We start from the raw sequence: 12629 nt of genomic DNA, 5'->3' as shown, positions 1-12629 counted from the left end.
AATTTTAAAATTTTAAATCCAAAAGATATTCAGATTTAAGCTGGTTGGTTATAGATAACTAAATATCAACTTAAATAGGAATATTTAATAAAAAATTTAAATTAAGCTTCAGAAAGAATCTAGATGGTTACAATTCTATATTTAATTAAATACAAGAAAATACATATAGTTTATCTTAGAATATAAAATTATTTAAACTATTGTTTTCTTAAATTAATTTCAAAATAAATGAAATTAATTATGTTGCTAATAAATTTTATTAGGTTAAACTAATTTAATTAACCTAGTACAGTTATTCAAATCAGACAAATGGGCCTTCACAATTGGGGTGGTTCATGTGAGGGGGTGCTGGGTTCAGTATGTCGTACCCAATTCTATGGCTCCCAACTCTCATAAAGGCCCAAAAGAGAGGAATTTAACCTTAAAATGAACAACTGTATTAATTGAATAGGCCCAAAACTAAATGGGCCCAAATAAAATCTATAAAGAACTATGATATTTTATTTAGCAACAACAACCTATATGCATCTATAATAAAATTAAACACATAGGCTCACACAGGCACACAATTTGGATGGATCCTATCATATTGCTAGGTCATACACAGATGAAAGAAGATTGTAAATATACATGTTACAAATTATTTACTTGACCAAGGGAGCCATGAGTTAAAATCAGATCATTGGATCTGTCAACAAGTTAACCATGGCTATTTGCAATCAAGCAATAATAGGTTTCAAAAAACTTACAAACAAGCTAAAAAACACATACTCCTGCAACAAGGTTAGCTCGATAGTTGGATGTAGGATTTATTTAATTTTCAATAAATAATTTCGAAAAATTAATTAAATAAAAAAAATTTATTTTCGAAAAATAATAAAATAAATAAAGATTAAATATTTTCGAAATTAATAAAATAATATTTAAAATTAAACCTACAATTTTAAAAAATTAGGTTTCAACTAACCTAAATATCATTTCAAAATTTGCTAACTACTTTTAAAATTTAATGTTATTTTATAAATAAAAATTAAATAAAAATTAAAAAAGATAAATAAATATCTTTTTCAGATTTTATGATTTAATTTAAATAAATAAAATAACAAAATTTAAAAGTTAGCAAAATATCTTACATCTATTTAAAATTAGATGATTATAGTTATCTTATTTTAAATTTAAATAAGGTCAAATTATTTAAAAAATATTTAATTTTAAAAAAATTTAATATCTGACCTTAAATTTAAAAATAAGATAAGATATAATCAAATTTAAAAATAAGATAGATAATTAAGCAAAAAGATAGATATTTACTATTTTCAAATTCAAATTACACTAATATCATGAATTAAATTAAAAAAAATATTAATTAATTTAATTATGATATTTAGAATTGAAATAGGAATAGTAAATGTCTAAATACAAAACTACACAAAAAATTGGAAGTTAAATCCATGAAATAGCATGAAAAATCAAAGAAAAACGAAAAAAATTGCGAGTTGTACGGACAGTATGCCAAGCATACTGTCCGCGCGCGCATTAGAGAGTGCATGGGCGAGGGATGCTGGCGCAGGAGGCTGCATGCAGCCTATTCCGCGCCCGGACGCTAGGAATTCAGACAAAATCTTTGTTCGCGCGCGTGCTGTCCGAGGGACAAGCCTTGTGCGCGCGCGCGTGTGTAGTTGCACGACTCTGATATTTTTCGAAACTTCAAAAAATCATAACTAATTCAAATTAAATCGAAATTGAGTTCTGTAAAAAAGTAAATTGCTTAATTTTATCCATACTATCCAATAAAAAATAATTCCAGAAATAGATATTCAATTATTTTTTACGAAAATTCACAAACATCAATCAATCATCAAACAACACTTAAAACAACATGATACCATCCAAAACATCAAACAATCGTTTTAAGTCCAAATTTCTTGCAAGAAAATCAATTACCATGGCTCTGAGGCAAGTTGTTGGAAATTATTTTACCAGGATCTTAGATCTACTCACAAGTATGTTGATTAACAACCTAAATATGAACTTTCTAAAACGATGAAATAAACACATTAAAGTTTAGTAAATCTTACATTGGGTGCAGAAAAATAATATGACTCCTTCCGTTAAGATCTCTAACCCTTGTATCCTTTCTGTCGCAGAGTATTATTAAGATTTGAACCTGGATCTCTTTCTCTGATTCTTTAGTGCTGAAACTCCTTCTTGCTGAAAGTCTTTCTTCACGATCTTCCTCACTATGATTGAGGTATCACTTGCTGTGTGTGGGCACTACTCTAATCACTAAGTATTTCGAAATCTTAAGGAAGAAGAGAGAGAGAGAGTGGGGGGCCAGACATAGAGAGAGAAGGCTCAGGTTTTTCTGAATTAAAAGTGTAATTTTCCTGAAGCCTTCACTATCTATTTATAGCATTCCACTAGGGTTAGGTTTGAATTATTTGGCATTAAAAGAATGAAAATATCAGAGGATAATTTCTATAAAAGTGGCCGGCCATGGCAGTATGGATTTGGGCCTCACTTTTTGCAATTTTGCAGTTTTATCACTTTTGTATCTGATTTTCTCAAAACTGAAAATTTTCTAATTCAACCATTCAAATGCCAATTCTAACTATTTAATAACTATAAATAATTATTAAATAATATTGTCATTTATCATATTTATTAATTGAACCATACAAAGTATCATAATTAACAAATATGCCCCTATTAACTCTTTCTTTACAATTTCGCCCTTACTTAGTGAAAAATTCACAAATAGACATAGTCTAATTTGAGAATTATAATTGATTAATCAAAACCAATTATATGAGTCTTACAAGTAATATTATCTCAACTAGTGGGGGGACCATGGGTCTATATAACCGAGCTTCCAATAAGTAGATCAAGAATTTATTACTTAAATTCACTGACTTATTAATTCTTCGTTGAATCCACGCATAGAACTTAGAATTGCACTCTCAGTATATAGAATGCTCTATATGTTCCACCATATAGACACATCATTAGTTATCCATTGTTATAATCCTAATTTGATCTATGATCCTCTATATGAATGATCTACACTGTAAAGGGATTAGATTACCGTTACACCCTACTATGTATTTTATCCTTAAAACACTTGACCCCATATAAATGATATTTCAGCTTATGTGAAATGAGTACTCCACCATTTATTTTCGTTTGGTCAAGCTCGAAGGAGATCATCCTTTACTTACTATTCGACAGATAGAAGCTATGGATGTTAGGTTTTATGCCCTAAATAAAACTCCATTTCAATGTAATCTATTTTATTCAACATCAATAAAGAAACAGAAGTATTTTTCATTCATTTGTGTATGTTTTGGTTCACTTTGTCAATTGCTTGTCTATTTGATTTATAAATTCAACTTAAACCCTTTTCACATACTTGATCATGTTTATTGTGCTGTCATCACATTGGAAAGTAAACATGACTATGTGAATAAAGTTTCCTAGGTTTATCAGACACAGGGTTTTACTGATATGATAATCTACAATAAGAGTTTACTTGCATTTGGAGAAATGCTATGTTCTTTCCAGAACATTGGTTAAAGTAAAGCTCAGGTTGGATGGATGGAGTATGTATCAGAAGGGACCGATATTGAACTTTGACTTAGATTTAATTAAACTTACCGTAAAATCTATTCAAGTCAATATCACCAAGTTGATCCTAGATCAAATGTTCTTAATCCTGTTATGATTAGGCTCAATCTTGAAAGGCTATTCGTGTTCTTTGATTTGTTAGTTAAGCCTACTTTTAGGTCAGGGTGATACGTACATTTTGGGAACACGGTAGTGCAATTGAGTGGGAGCGCTAGCATAAACATGGAATCTATAGCTTCTATCTGGCGAATAGTAAGCAAAGGATGATCTCCTTCGAGCTTGACCAAACGAAAATAAATGGTGGAGTACTCATTTCACATAAGCTGAAATATCATTTATACGGGGTCAAGTGTTTTAAGGATAAAATACATAGTAGGGTGTTACGGTAATCTAATCCCTTTACAGTGTAGATCATTCATATAGAGGATCATTGATCCAATTAGGATTATAACAATGAATAACTAATGATGTGTCTATATGGTGGAACATATAGAGCATTCTATATACTGAGAGTGCAATTCTAAGTTCTATGCGTGGATTCAACGAAGAATTAATAAGTTAGTGAATTTTAGTGCTAAATTCTTGATCTACTTATTGGAAGCTCGGTTATATAGACCCATGGTCCCCGCAGTAGTTGAGATAATATTGTTTGTAAGGCTCATGTAATTGGTTTTGATTAATCAATTATAATTCACAAATTAGACTATGTCTATTTGTGAAATTTTCACTAAGTAAGGGCGAAATTGTAAAGAAAGAGTTAATAGGGGCATATTTGTTAATTATGATACTTTGTCTGGCTCAATTAATAAATATGATAAATGACAATATTATTTAATAATTATTTATAGTTATTAAATAGTTAGAATTGGCATTTAAATGGTTGAATTAGGAAATTGGCATTTTTGAGAAAATCAGATACAAAAGTGTTAAAATTGCAAAATTACAAAAAGCAAGGCCCAAATCCACCAAGCCATGGCCGACCACTTTTGTAGGCTTTTTAAGCTGATATTTTCATTATTTTAATGCCAAATAATTCAAACCTAACGCTAGTGGAATGCTATAGATAGATAGTGAAGGTTTCAGGAAAATTACACTTCTGAATCAGAAAAACCTGAGCCTTCTCTCTCTTCCTTGGCCGCCACTCTCTCTCTCTTCTTCCTTCATATTTTGAACTTACCCTAGTGATTAGAGTAGTGCCCACACACAACAAGCAATACCTCATTCATAGTGAGGAAGATCGTGAAGAAAGATCATCAGCAAAGGAGATTCAGCATCAAGGATTCAGAGAAAGAGATCCAGGTTCAGATCTTGATAATACTCTGCGACAGAAAGGATGCAAGGGTTAGAGATCTAAACGGAAGGAGTCATTTAATTCCGCTGCACCCAATGTAAGGTTTCTTAAACTTTATATGTGTTTAATTTATCGTTTTAGAAAGTTCTTATTTAGGATGTTAATAAACATACTTGTGAGTAGATCTAAGATCCTTGTAAAATAAATTCCAAAAGCTGGCCTCAGAGCCATGGTAATTGATTTACTTGCAAGAAATTTGGACTTTAAAACGATTGTTTGTTTGTTTTTGGATGCTATCATGTTGTCTTGAGTGTTATTTGATGATTGATTGGTGTTTATGAATTATCGTTAAAAATAATTGAATATCTATTTCTATAATTATTTTTATTGGATAGTATGGAAAAAATTAAGCAAGTTACTTTTTTACAGAACTCAATTTCGATTTAATTTGAATTAGTTATGATATTTTGAAGATTCGAAAAAAAACGGAGTTGTGCTGAAATTTTCCTGCGATCGCGAAAAATGTCCGTACAGCTCACAATTTTTTTGTTTTTCTTCGTTTTTCATGGAATTAACTTCCAATTTTTTGTGTAGTTCTGTATTTATACTATTACTATTCCTAATTCAATTCTAATTATCATTTTGAATTAATTTAATATTTTTTAAATTTAATTCAAGATATTAGTGTAATTTGAATTTGAAAATAGTTAGTATCCATCTTTTTTGCTTAATAATCTATTATATTTTAAAATTTGATTCTATCTTATCTTATTTTTAAATTTAAGGTCAGATTTAGAATATTTTAAATTAATTTTTTTTTTAATAATTTGACCTTATTTAAATTTAAAATAAGATAACTATAATCATGTAATTTTAAAAAGGTGTAAAATATTTTGCTAACTTTTAAATTTTGTTATTTTATTTATTTAAATTACATTTAAAATCTGAAAAGATATTCATTTATCTTTTTTAATTTTTTATTTAATTTTTATTTATAAAATAACATTTAATTTTTAAAAGTAGTTAGAAAATTTTGAAATGATATTTAGGTTGGTTAAAACCTAATTTTTCAAAATTGTAGGTTTAATTTTAAATTTTTTTTAAATTTCGAATTTTCAAATTTTTTTTAATTTTCGAAAATTATTTTTTTATTTAATTAATTATTTTCGAAATTAATTATTTAATTTAAAATTAAATAAATCCTACATCCAACTATCCAACTAACCTTGTTGCAGGAGTATGTGTTTTAGCTTGTGTGTAAGTTTTCAAAACCTATTATTACTTGATTGCAAATAACCATGATTACTTTTTGCCAGATCTAATGATCTGATGGCTGTTGGGTTTTATGCCCTAAATAAAACTCATTTCAATATAATCAGATTTACTTATTAATATAGATCAGAAATAACATTTAATGTTGCATGGTTCACATGATTTATTTCATGATTATATGTACATAATGTATAAATTCATCTGAAACCCTTTTCACATACTTGATCCTGTTTATTGTGCCGTCAACACATTGGAAAGTAAACATGACTATGTGAATAAAGTTTCCTAGATTTATCAGACATAGGGTTTTACTGATATGATAATCTACAACAGAGTTTACTTGCATTTGGAGAAGTGCTATGTTCTTTCCAGAGCATTGGTTAAAGTAAAGCTCAGGTTGGATGCATGGATTATGCATCGGAAGGGACCGATATTGAACTTTGACTTAGATTTATTAAACTTACCGTAATATCTATTCAAGTCAATATCGCCTAGTTGATCCTAGATCAAATGTTCTTAACCCTGTTATGATTAGGCTCAATCTTGAAAGGCTATTCGTGTTCTTTGATTTGTTAGTTAAGCCTACTTTTAGGTTAGGGTGATACGTACATTTTGGGAACACGGTAGTGCAATTGAGTGGGAGCGCTAGCATAAACATGGAATCTATAGCTTCTATCTAGCGAATAGTAAGCAAAGGATGATCTCCTTCGAGCTTGACCAAACGAACATAAATGGTGGAGTACTCATTTCACATAAGCTGAAATATCATTTATACGGGGTCAAGTGTTTTAAGGATAAAATACATTGTAGGGTGTAAGGTAATTTAATCCCTTTACAGTGTAGATCATTCATATAGAGGATCATTGATCACATTAAGATTATAACAATGGATAACTAATGATGTGTCTATATGGTGGAACATATAGAGCATTCTATATACTGAGAGTGCAATTCTAAGTTCTATGCGTGGATTCAACGAAGAATGAATAAGTTAGTGAATTTTAGTGCTAAATTCTTGATCTACTTATTGGAAGCTCGGTTATATAGACCCATAATATTGCTTGTAAGACTCATGTAATTGGTTTTGATTAATCAATTATAATTCTCAAATTAGACTATGTCTATTTGTGAATTTTTCACTAAGTAAGGGTGAAATTGTAAAGAAAGAGTTTTAGGGGCATATTTGTTAATTATGATACTTTGTATGGTTCAATTAATAAATATGATAAATGACAATATTATTTAATAATTATTTATAGTTATTAAATAGTTAGAATTGGCATTTAAATGGTTGAATTAGAAAATTGGCGTTTTTGAGAAAATCAGATGCAGAAAAGGTAAAACTGCAAAATTGCAAAAAGTGAGGCCCAAATCCACTAGTATAGGGCCAGCCACTTTTGTAGGAAATTTAAACTGATATTTTCATTATTTTAATGCCAAATAATTCAAACCTAACCCTAGTGGAATGCTATAAATAGATAGTGAAGGCTTCAGGAAAATTACACTTAAAATTTTCTACTTTTCCTTCAGAGAAAAACCTGAGCCTTCTCTCTCCCTATCTTTGGCTGAACCCACTCTCTCTCTCTCTCTCTCTCTCTCTCTCTTCCTCTTGAATTTCGAAATCTTAGTGATTAGAGTAGTGCCCACACACAGCAAGTGATACCTCAATCATAGTGAGGAAGATCGTGAAGAAAGACTTTCAGCAAAAGGAGTTTCAGCATCAAAGATTCAGAGAAAGAGATCCAGGTTCAGATATTGATAATGCTCTGCTACAGAAAGGAATCAAGGGCTAGATATCTGAACGGAAGGAGTCATTATATTCGGCTGCACCCAATGTAAGGTTTCCTAAACTTTATATGTGTTTAATTTCATCGTTTTAGAAAGTTCATATTTAGGGTGTTAATAAACATACTTGTGAGTAGATCTAAGATCCTGGTAAAATAATTTCCAACAATGGCTCCCTTGGTCAAGTTAATAATTTGTTAGAGGTATATTTACAATGTTCTTTCATCTGTGTATGACCTAGCAACATGATATGACCCATCCAAAGTGTGCCTGTGTGAGCCTATGTGTTTAATTTCATTGGGAAATTTGAATTAATATACTTACTATTACCTATAATTTTTTTCCTAAATGCAAAGTTATTAAAATTGGCCATGTATGACCATTTTTCCAATTTTCCTAAACTACCCCCCTCATTTGAAAGAATCAGCCTCTCTCTTCCTCTTTCTTCATCTCTCTCAGCCGAACCCCCTTTCAAAAAATGCAGCCATCTCAGCCACGGAACCCCAACGAACCAACGCTCAACCCCGACCCCGACCCCGAGCACTCCGTCGTCGAACTGAACCCCGGCCGAATGCTCAACCCCGACCAACTCTGAACCCCGACCGAACGCTCAACCCCGACCATGTCAAAGGTATGTGGTTTTTTTTTTTGTTTTTTAGAAAGGGTTTAAAGATTTATTTTGTTTGGAATTGTTTGTGAAATATTATTGGTTAGATTTAAGAATTTTGTTGTGATAATGGTTATCGGATTCGTGAAAATGGACTGTGAAAATGGTGAAAATGGGATGGATTCGGATTTGGGGAAGATGATCGGATCGATGTTCGGTCCGATGGTCCGATGGGTCCTTTGGCTCGGGTCCGATGGGTCGATTATAGGGGTCCGATGGCTGGGTGGGGTTTGTTAGAGGACGGTTTGGACCGATGGGTCCGATGGTCCTTTGGCTCGGGTCCGATGGGTCGATTATAGGGGGTCCGATGCTGGTGTGGGAGTGTGTTACACAGAAAGGTTTGGACCGATGGGTCCGATTGGACCGATGGGTCCGATGGGTACCCTATCGGGCCAATCGGACCCATCGGTCCCGATTGTTTTTTTTTTCGTTTTTTTTTAATATTAATGATTTAGTTATTGTGTTATGTATTATTTTATTTGTATTGATTTATTAAGTATTGTTTAATTAATTATTGTTTTATTATTAATAATTAATTATTGTATTTTGTTTTATTATTAATTAATTATTGTATTATTTTTTATTTTTTTTTATTGATTATTGTTTTTTATTAATTAATGTTTTATTATTAATTATTGTATTAATTTGTATTGTTTTATGAATTATTATTTTTTTTTACTAATTATTAATTATTAATTATTAATTTTTATTATTTATTAATTATTGTTTTATTATTAATTATTAATTTTTGTATTAATTTTTATTGTTTTATTAATTATTGTATTTTATTAATTATTAATTATTGTTTCATTATTATTTATTAATTATTGTTCATTGTTAGTTATTAATTAATGTATTATTTTTTATTTTCTTTATTAATTATAAATTATTGTATTATATTTTATTGTCTTATTAATTTTATTATTTATTGATTATTGTTTTATTATTAATGATTAATTATTGTATTATTTTTTATTGTTTTATTAATTATTAATTATTGTTATATTATTGTTTTTTTTATTGTTTTATTAATTATTGTTTTATTATTAATTATTGTATTATTTTTTATTGTTTTAATAATTTGTAGTTATTGTTTTATTGTTTTATTAATAATTAATTATTGTTTTATTAATTATTAATTATTTTTTTATCTTTTATTGTTTTATTACTTATGATTTATTGTTTTAAATTATTAATTATTTTTTTTAATTTTTATTGTTTTATTGATTATTGTTTAATTATTAATTATTAATTATGAATTATTGTTTTATTTTTTATTGTTTTATTCATTATTGGTTATGGTTTTATTATTAATTATTTATCGTTGTTGTTTTTTTTTTTTCAGGGAACTGCACATCTTATAATTCCAGTGTCGGACCATTACACTGGCCGTGTCACATGGCGCGGGGGTAGTTACTACTACCTGAAGATTAAGGATAAATTTGAAGAATTCAACCTATTGGACAGGGTGAGGGAATCCCCTTTCAAAAAAAATTTCGAGAGAGCGCCCATACAATTTTCTGGAGCATTTTTTCATCAGTTGATGCTTCACAAAATAAAATCTGACAAGCCGGACGAGGTGCATTTCTATGTGGGAAGGAAGAGATGCAGATTTGGGAGGGTGGAGTTCGGCTTGGTCACCGGGTTAAACTTGTTGCCCGGCCCTACTGAGGAAGACATCAAACAAAATGGAAGCTCTGACCGGTTGATTCTGGAATATTTCAACGGTAGTGCTTCGATCACCTTCGGCCAACTGTGCAGAGTTTTTGAGAGCTGCACAGAAGCTGATGATGTCTACAAGTTGGGGATGGCCTTGTTTGTTATGGGCGTCCTCACTGGTAAGGAGGAGAAGACTGTCGTTCCTCCTTTTGTGATAAGAATGGTTGATAACCTTCCATTCTTCTACGAGTACCCCTGGGGAAAGATTTCTTACACCAAGCTGATGGAAACTTGTAACAAGGATTACTTGGATGTGAAGAATAAGATGTTGAAAAAGATTGAGAAGGGAGTCACTCAGAAGGAGGCAAAATACTCAGCCTACGGCTATGCTGCAGCGTTGCAGTATTGGGCATACGAGGCCATATTACAGCTGGGCAACGAGTATGCAGTGAGGAGGTCGCATCGCTTTCCGAGAATGGTCAACTGGGAGAGTAAGCCGAACACTACACTCGGGAAGGATGAAGTGACCAGATTATTTACTAAAAATGTAAGTTTGTTACGCTTTATATATGTTGAATTCATGTTAATTTCCATATATTATATTAATATATTTGTTATATTTTTCAGTTGACAGTGTACTCCATGTTATGTCCTCGGCCGAACGAGATTGAGTTTGTGAGTTACATAACCGGGGGTCAGCCTCCGTTATTTGTTGACTTGGAGGAACTTGTGTTGGGTGAGGATGGGCAACCAACACAGGATGCTTTGCGAAGCCAGGCCGAAAGCTTGCCTCCACATTGGAAGAACGAGCGGAGGCAGCCCGAATATTTAAAGACTCTACACCACCTCCACCGTCTCCTCCACGTGCACCGCCTGCAGTTCCAGATGGGTCTGGTGTTGACCCATCTCCAGCTTCAGTTCCTGATGGGTCTGGTGTTGACCCATCTGCATCTTCAGTTCCAGATCAGTGTGGTGTTGACCCACTTGCAGCGTCACAGGGTCCTCTTGTTCCCCCGTCAGCTTCTATTCCCAGCACCTCGGAGGCTCGCGATCCAGTATACCCTGCCATTTTGGCAAGGTTGGAGACTGTGGAGAGGGGGCAGGCCGCTCTGCTAAGAGGACAAACATCGATTATGGATCAGTTGAAGACCATAATGACGCTCTTGCAAGATCCTGGAAGGCCGGCAGCAGATTCACAGCCACAGCCACAGCCACAACCGGAAGAGGAGGCTCGGACACCGGAAGATGACTTCATTCTCCCAAATGATTACCAACCGGATGATGATGACATGTTCTGTACACCTGAGAAGACGAATATCACCAGCATTGGGGATACTCAGGATTCTGAGGTGCAGGTGTTAGAGACAGCTCCAGAAGTCATGGAGAACCGGAGGAAGAGAAGGCGGCCTAGGTGGTTCGCTGAGTACACTGAAATGAAGAAGAAGGCTAGGGCTACTTTGACACTCGTGAATGCGGACCCACTTAGAGTGGTTGATCGGAAGCTGCTCAAGACTTTTCATAATTGGGTACTCGGCCAGATTGGGAACAATTACCCGAGAGAGTGCTTCACCGGTCGATACCATTCGTCTTGGTTCCTCGAACTGCATACTCTGAAGTTTTGGCTTGGGAACGATGTAAGTTTTTAAGACTTTTTTACTGCTTTTGCTTTTAAAGACTTTATCTAACTCTTTTTTATTTAATCTCTGACATATTTAATTTTCATGTTTTAGCATTTAAATGCGGCATTCCATTTGATGAGGAGGGGCCAACACTTTTAACCCGAGGCCTACCCAAATAGATGTGTCATCATGCCGTGTATTTTCCCAGCAGGAGTTATTGCTCGGTGGGAAGCTGCGGGTGATGAGCAAGCTAACTATCAGTGGGACGAGAGCATATTAGATTTAGTTCGAGGGGATGAAAGTCAATTCTTGGCCAGTTGGAAGAACAAGGAGAGAATATATATGGCCCTCTACTTCGATGGAGCAAATCATTGGGTGGCACTAGAGGTAGATCTGGATCATTGGTTGTTGAACATATTTGACTCGAGCCTCGGATCGATTTCCCCGAACGAATTGAAGCGTCACCTGGCAATGTGGGAAAAATTACTACCAAATTTGCTTCTTTAACGAGCTGGCCTATTCGAGACTCATGACATGATCCTCGTGCCTCAACTTACCGCCTCAGAGAGCCAGGTCAGAAATTTCACTTCAAAAGTCATGGATCGGGCCGTTGTTCCACAGACAAAGACAAGGTAACTTAATTACAATTGATTTTTTTGTTATTTAACTTGAATTTAATTTGCATACTTTTATTTATTTACTTTTTATTGTC

General features: G+C 32.6%; 1 protein-coding gene across 1 annotated transcript; it reads left to right on the top strand.

Moving 5' to 3' along the window:
* Positions 1-8594: 8594 nt before the first annotated feature.
* On the top strand, positions 8595-11822 carry LOC115723821 (uncharacterized). The gene is made up of 3 exons (XM_030653290.2): positions 8595-8603; positions 9985-10845; positions 10926-11822. Exons 1-3 carry the CDS (start codon positions 8595-8597, stop codon positions 11412-11414), a joined length of 1359 nt encoding a protein of 452 aa, XP_030509150.2. The 3' UTR covers positions 11415-11822.
* The last annotated feature ends 807 nt before the right edge of the window (positions 11823-12629 follow it).

This window comes from Cannabis sativa, chromosome 9 (assembly GCF_029168945.1).
Source record: "Cannabis sativa cultivar Pink pepper isolate KNU-18-1 chromosome 9, ASM2916894v1, whole genome shotgun sequence".
Classification (NCBI taxonomy): Eukaryota; Viridiplantae; Streptophyta; class Magnoliopsida; order Rosales; family Cannabaceae; genus Cannabis; species Cannabis sativa.
Note: the sequence above shows the minus strand (reverse complement) of the source record. Positions and strands in the feature narration are given on the sequence as shown.

Bases quoted from the DNA above. Each gene is read 5' to 3' on its own strand.
- LOC115723821 (XM_030653290.2), top strand. The intron at 10,846-10,925 runs GTAAGTTTGTTA...TATATTTTTCAG, and splicing joins CCAGATTATTTACTAAAAAT to TTGACAGTGTACTCCATGTT.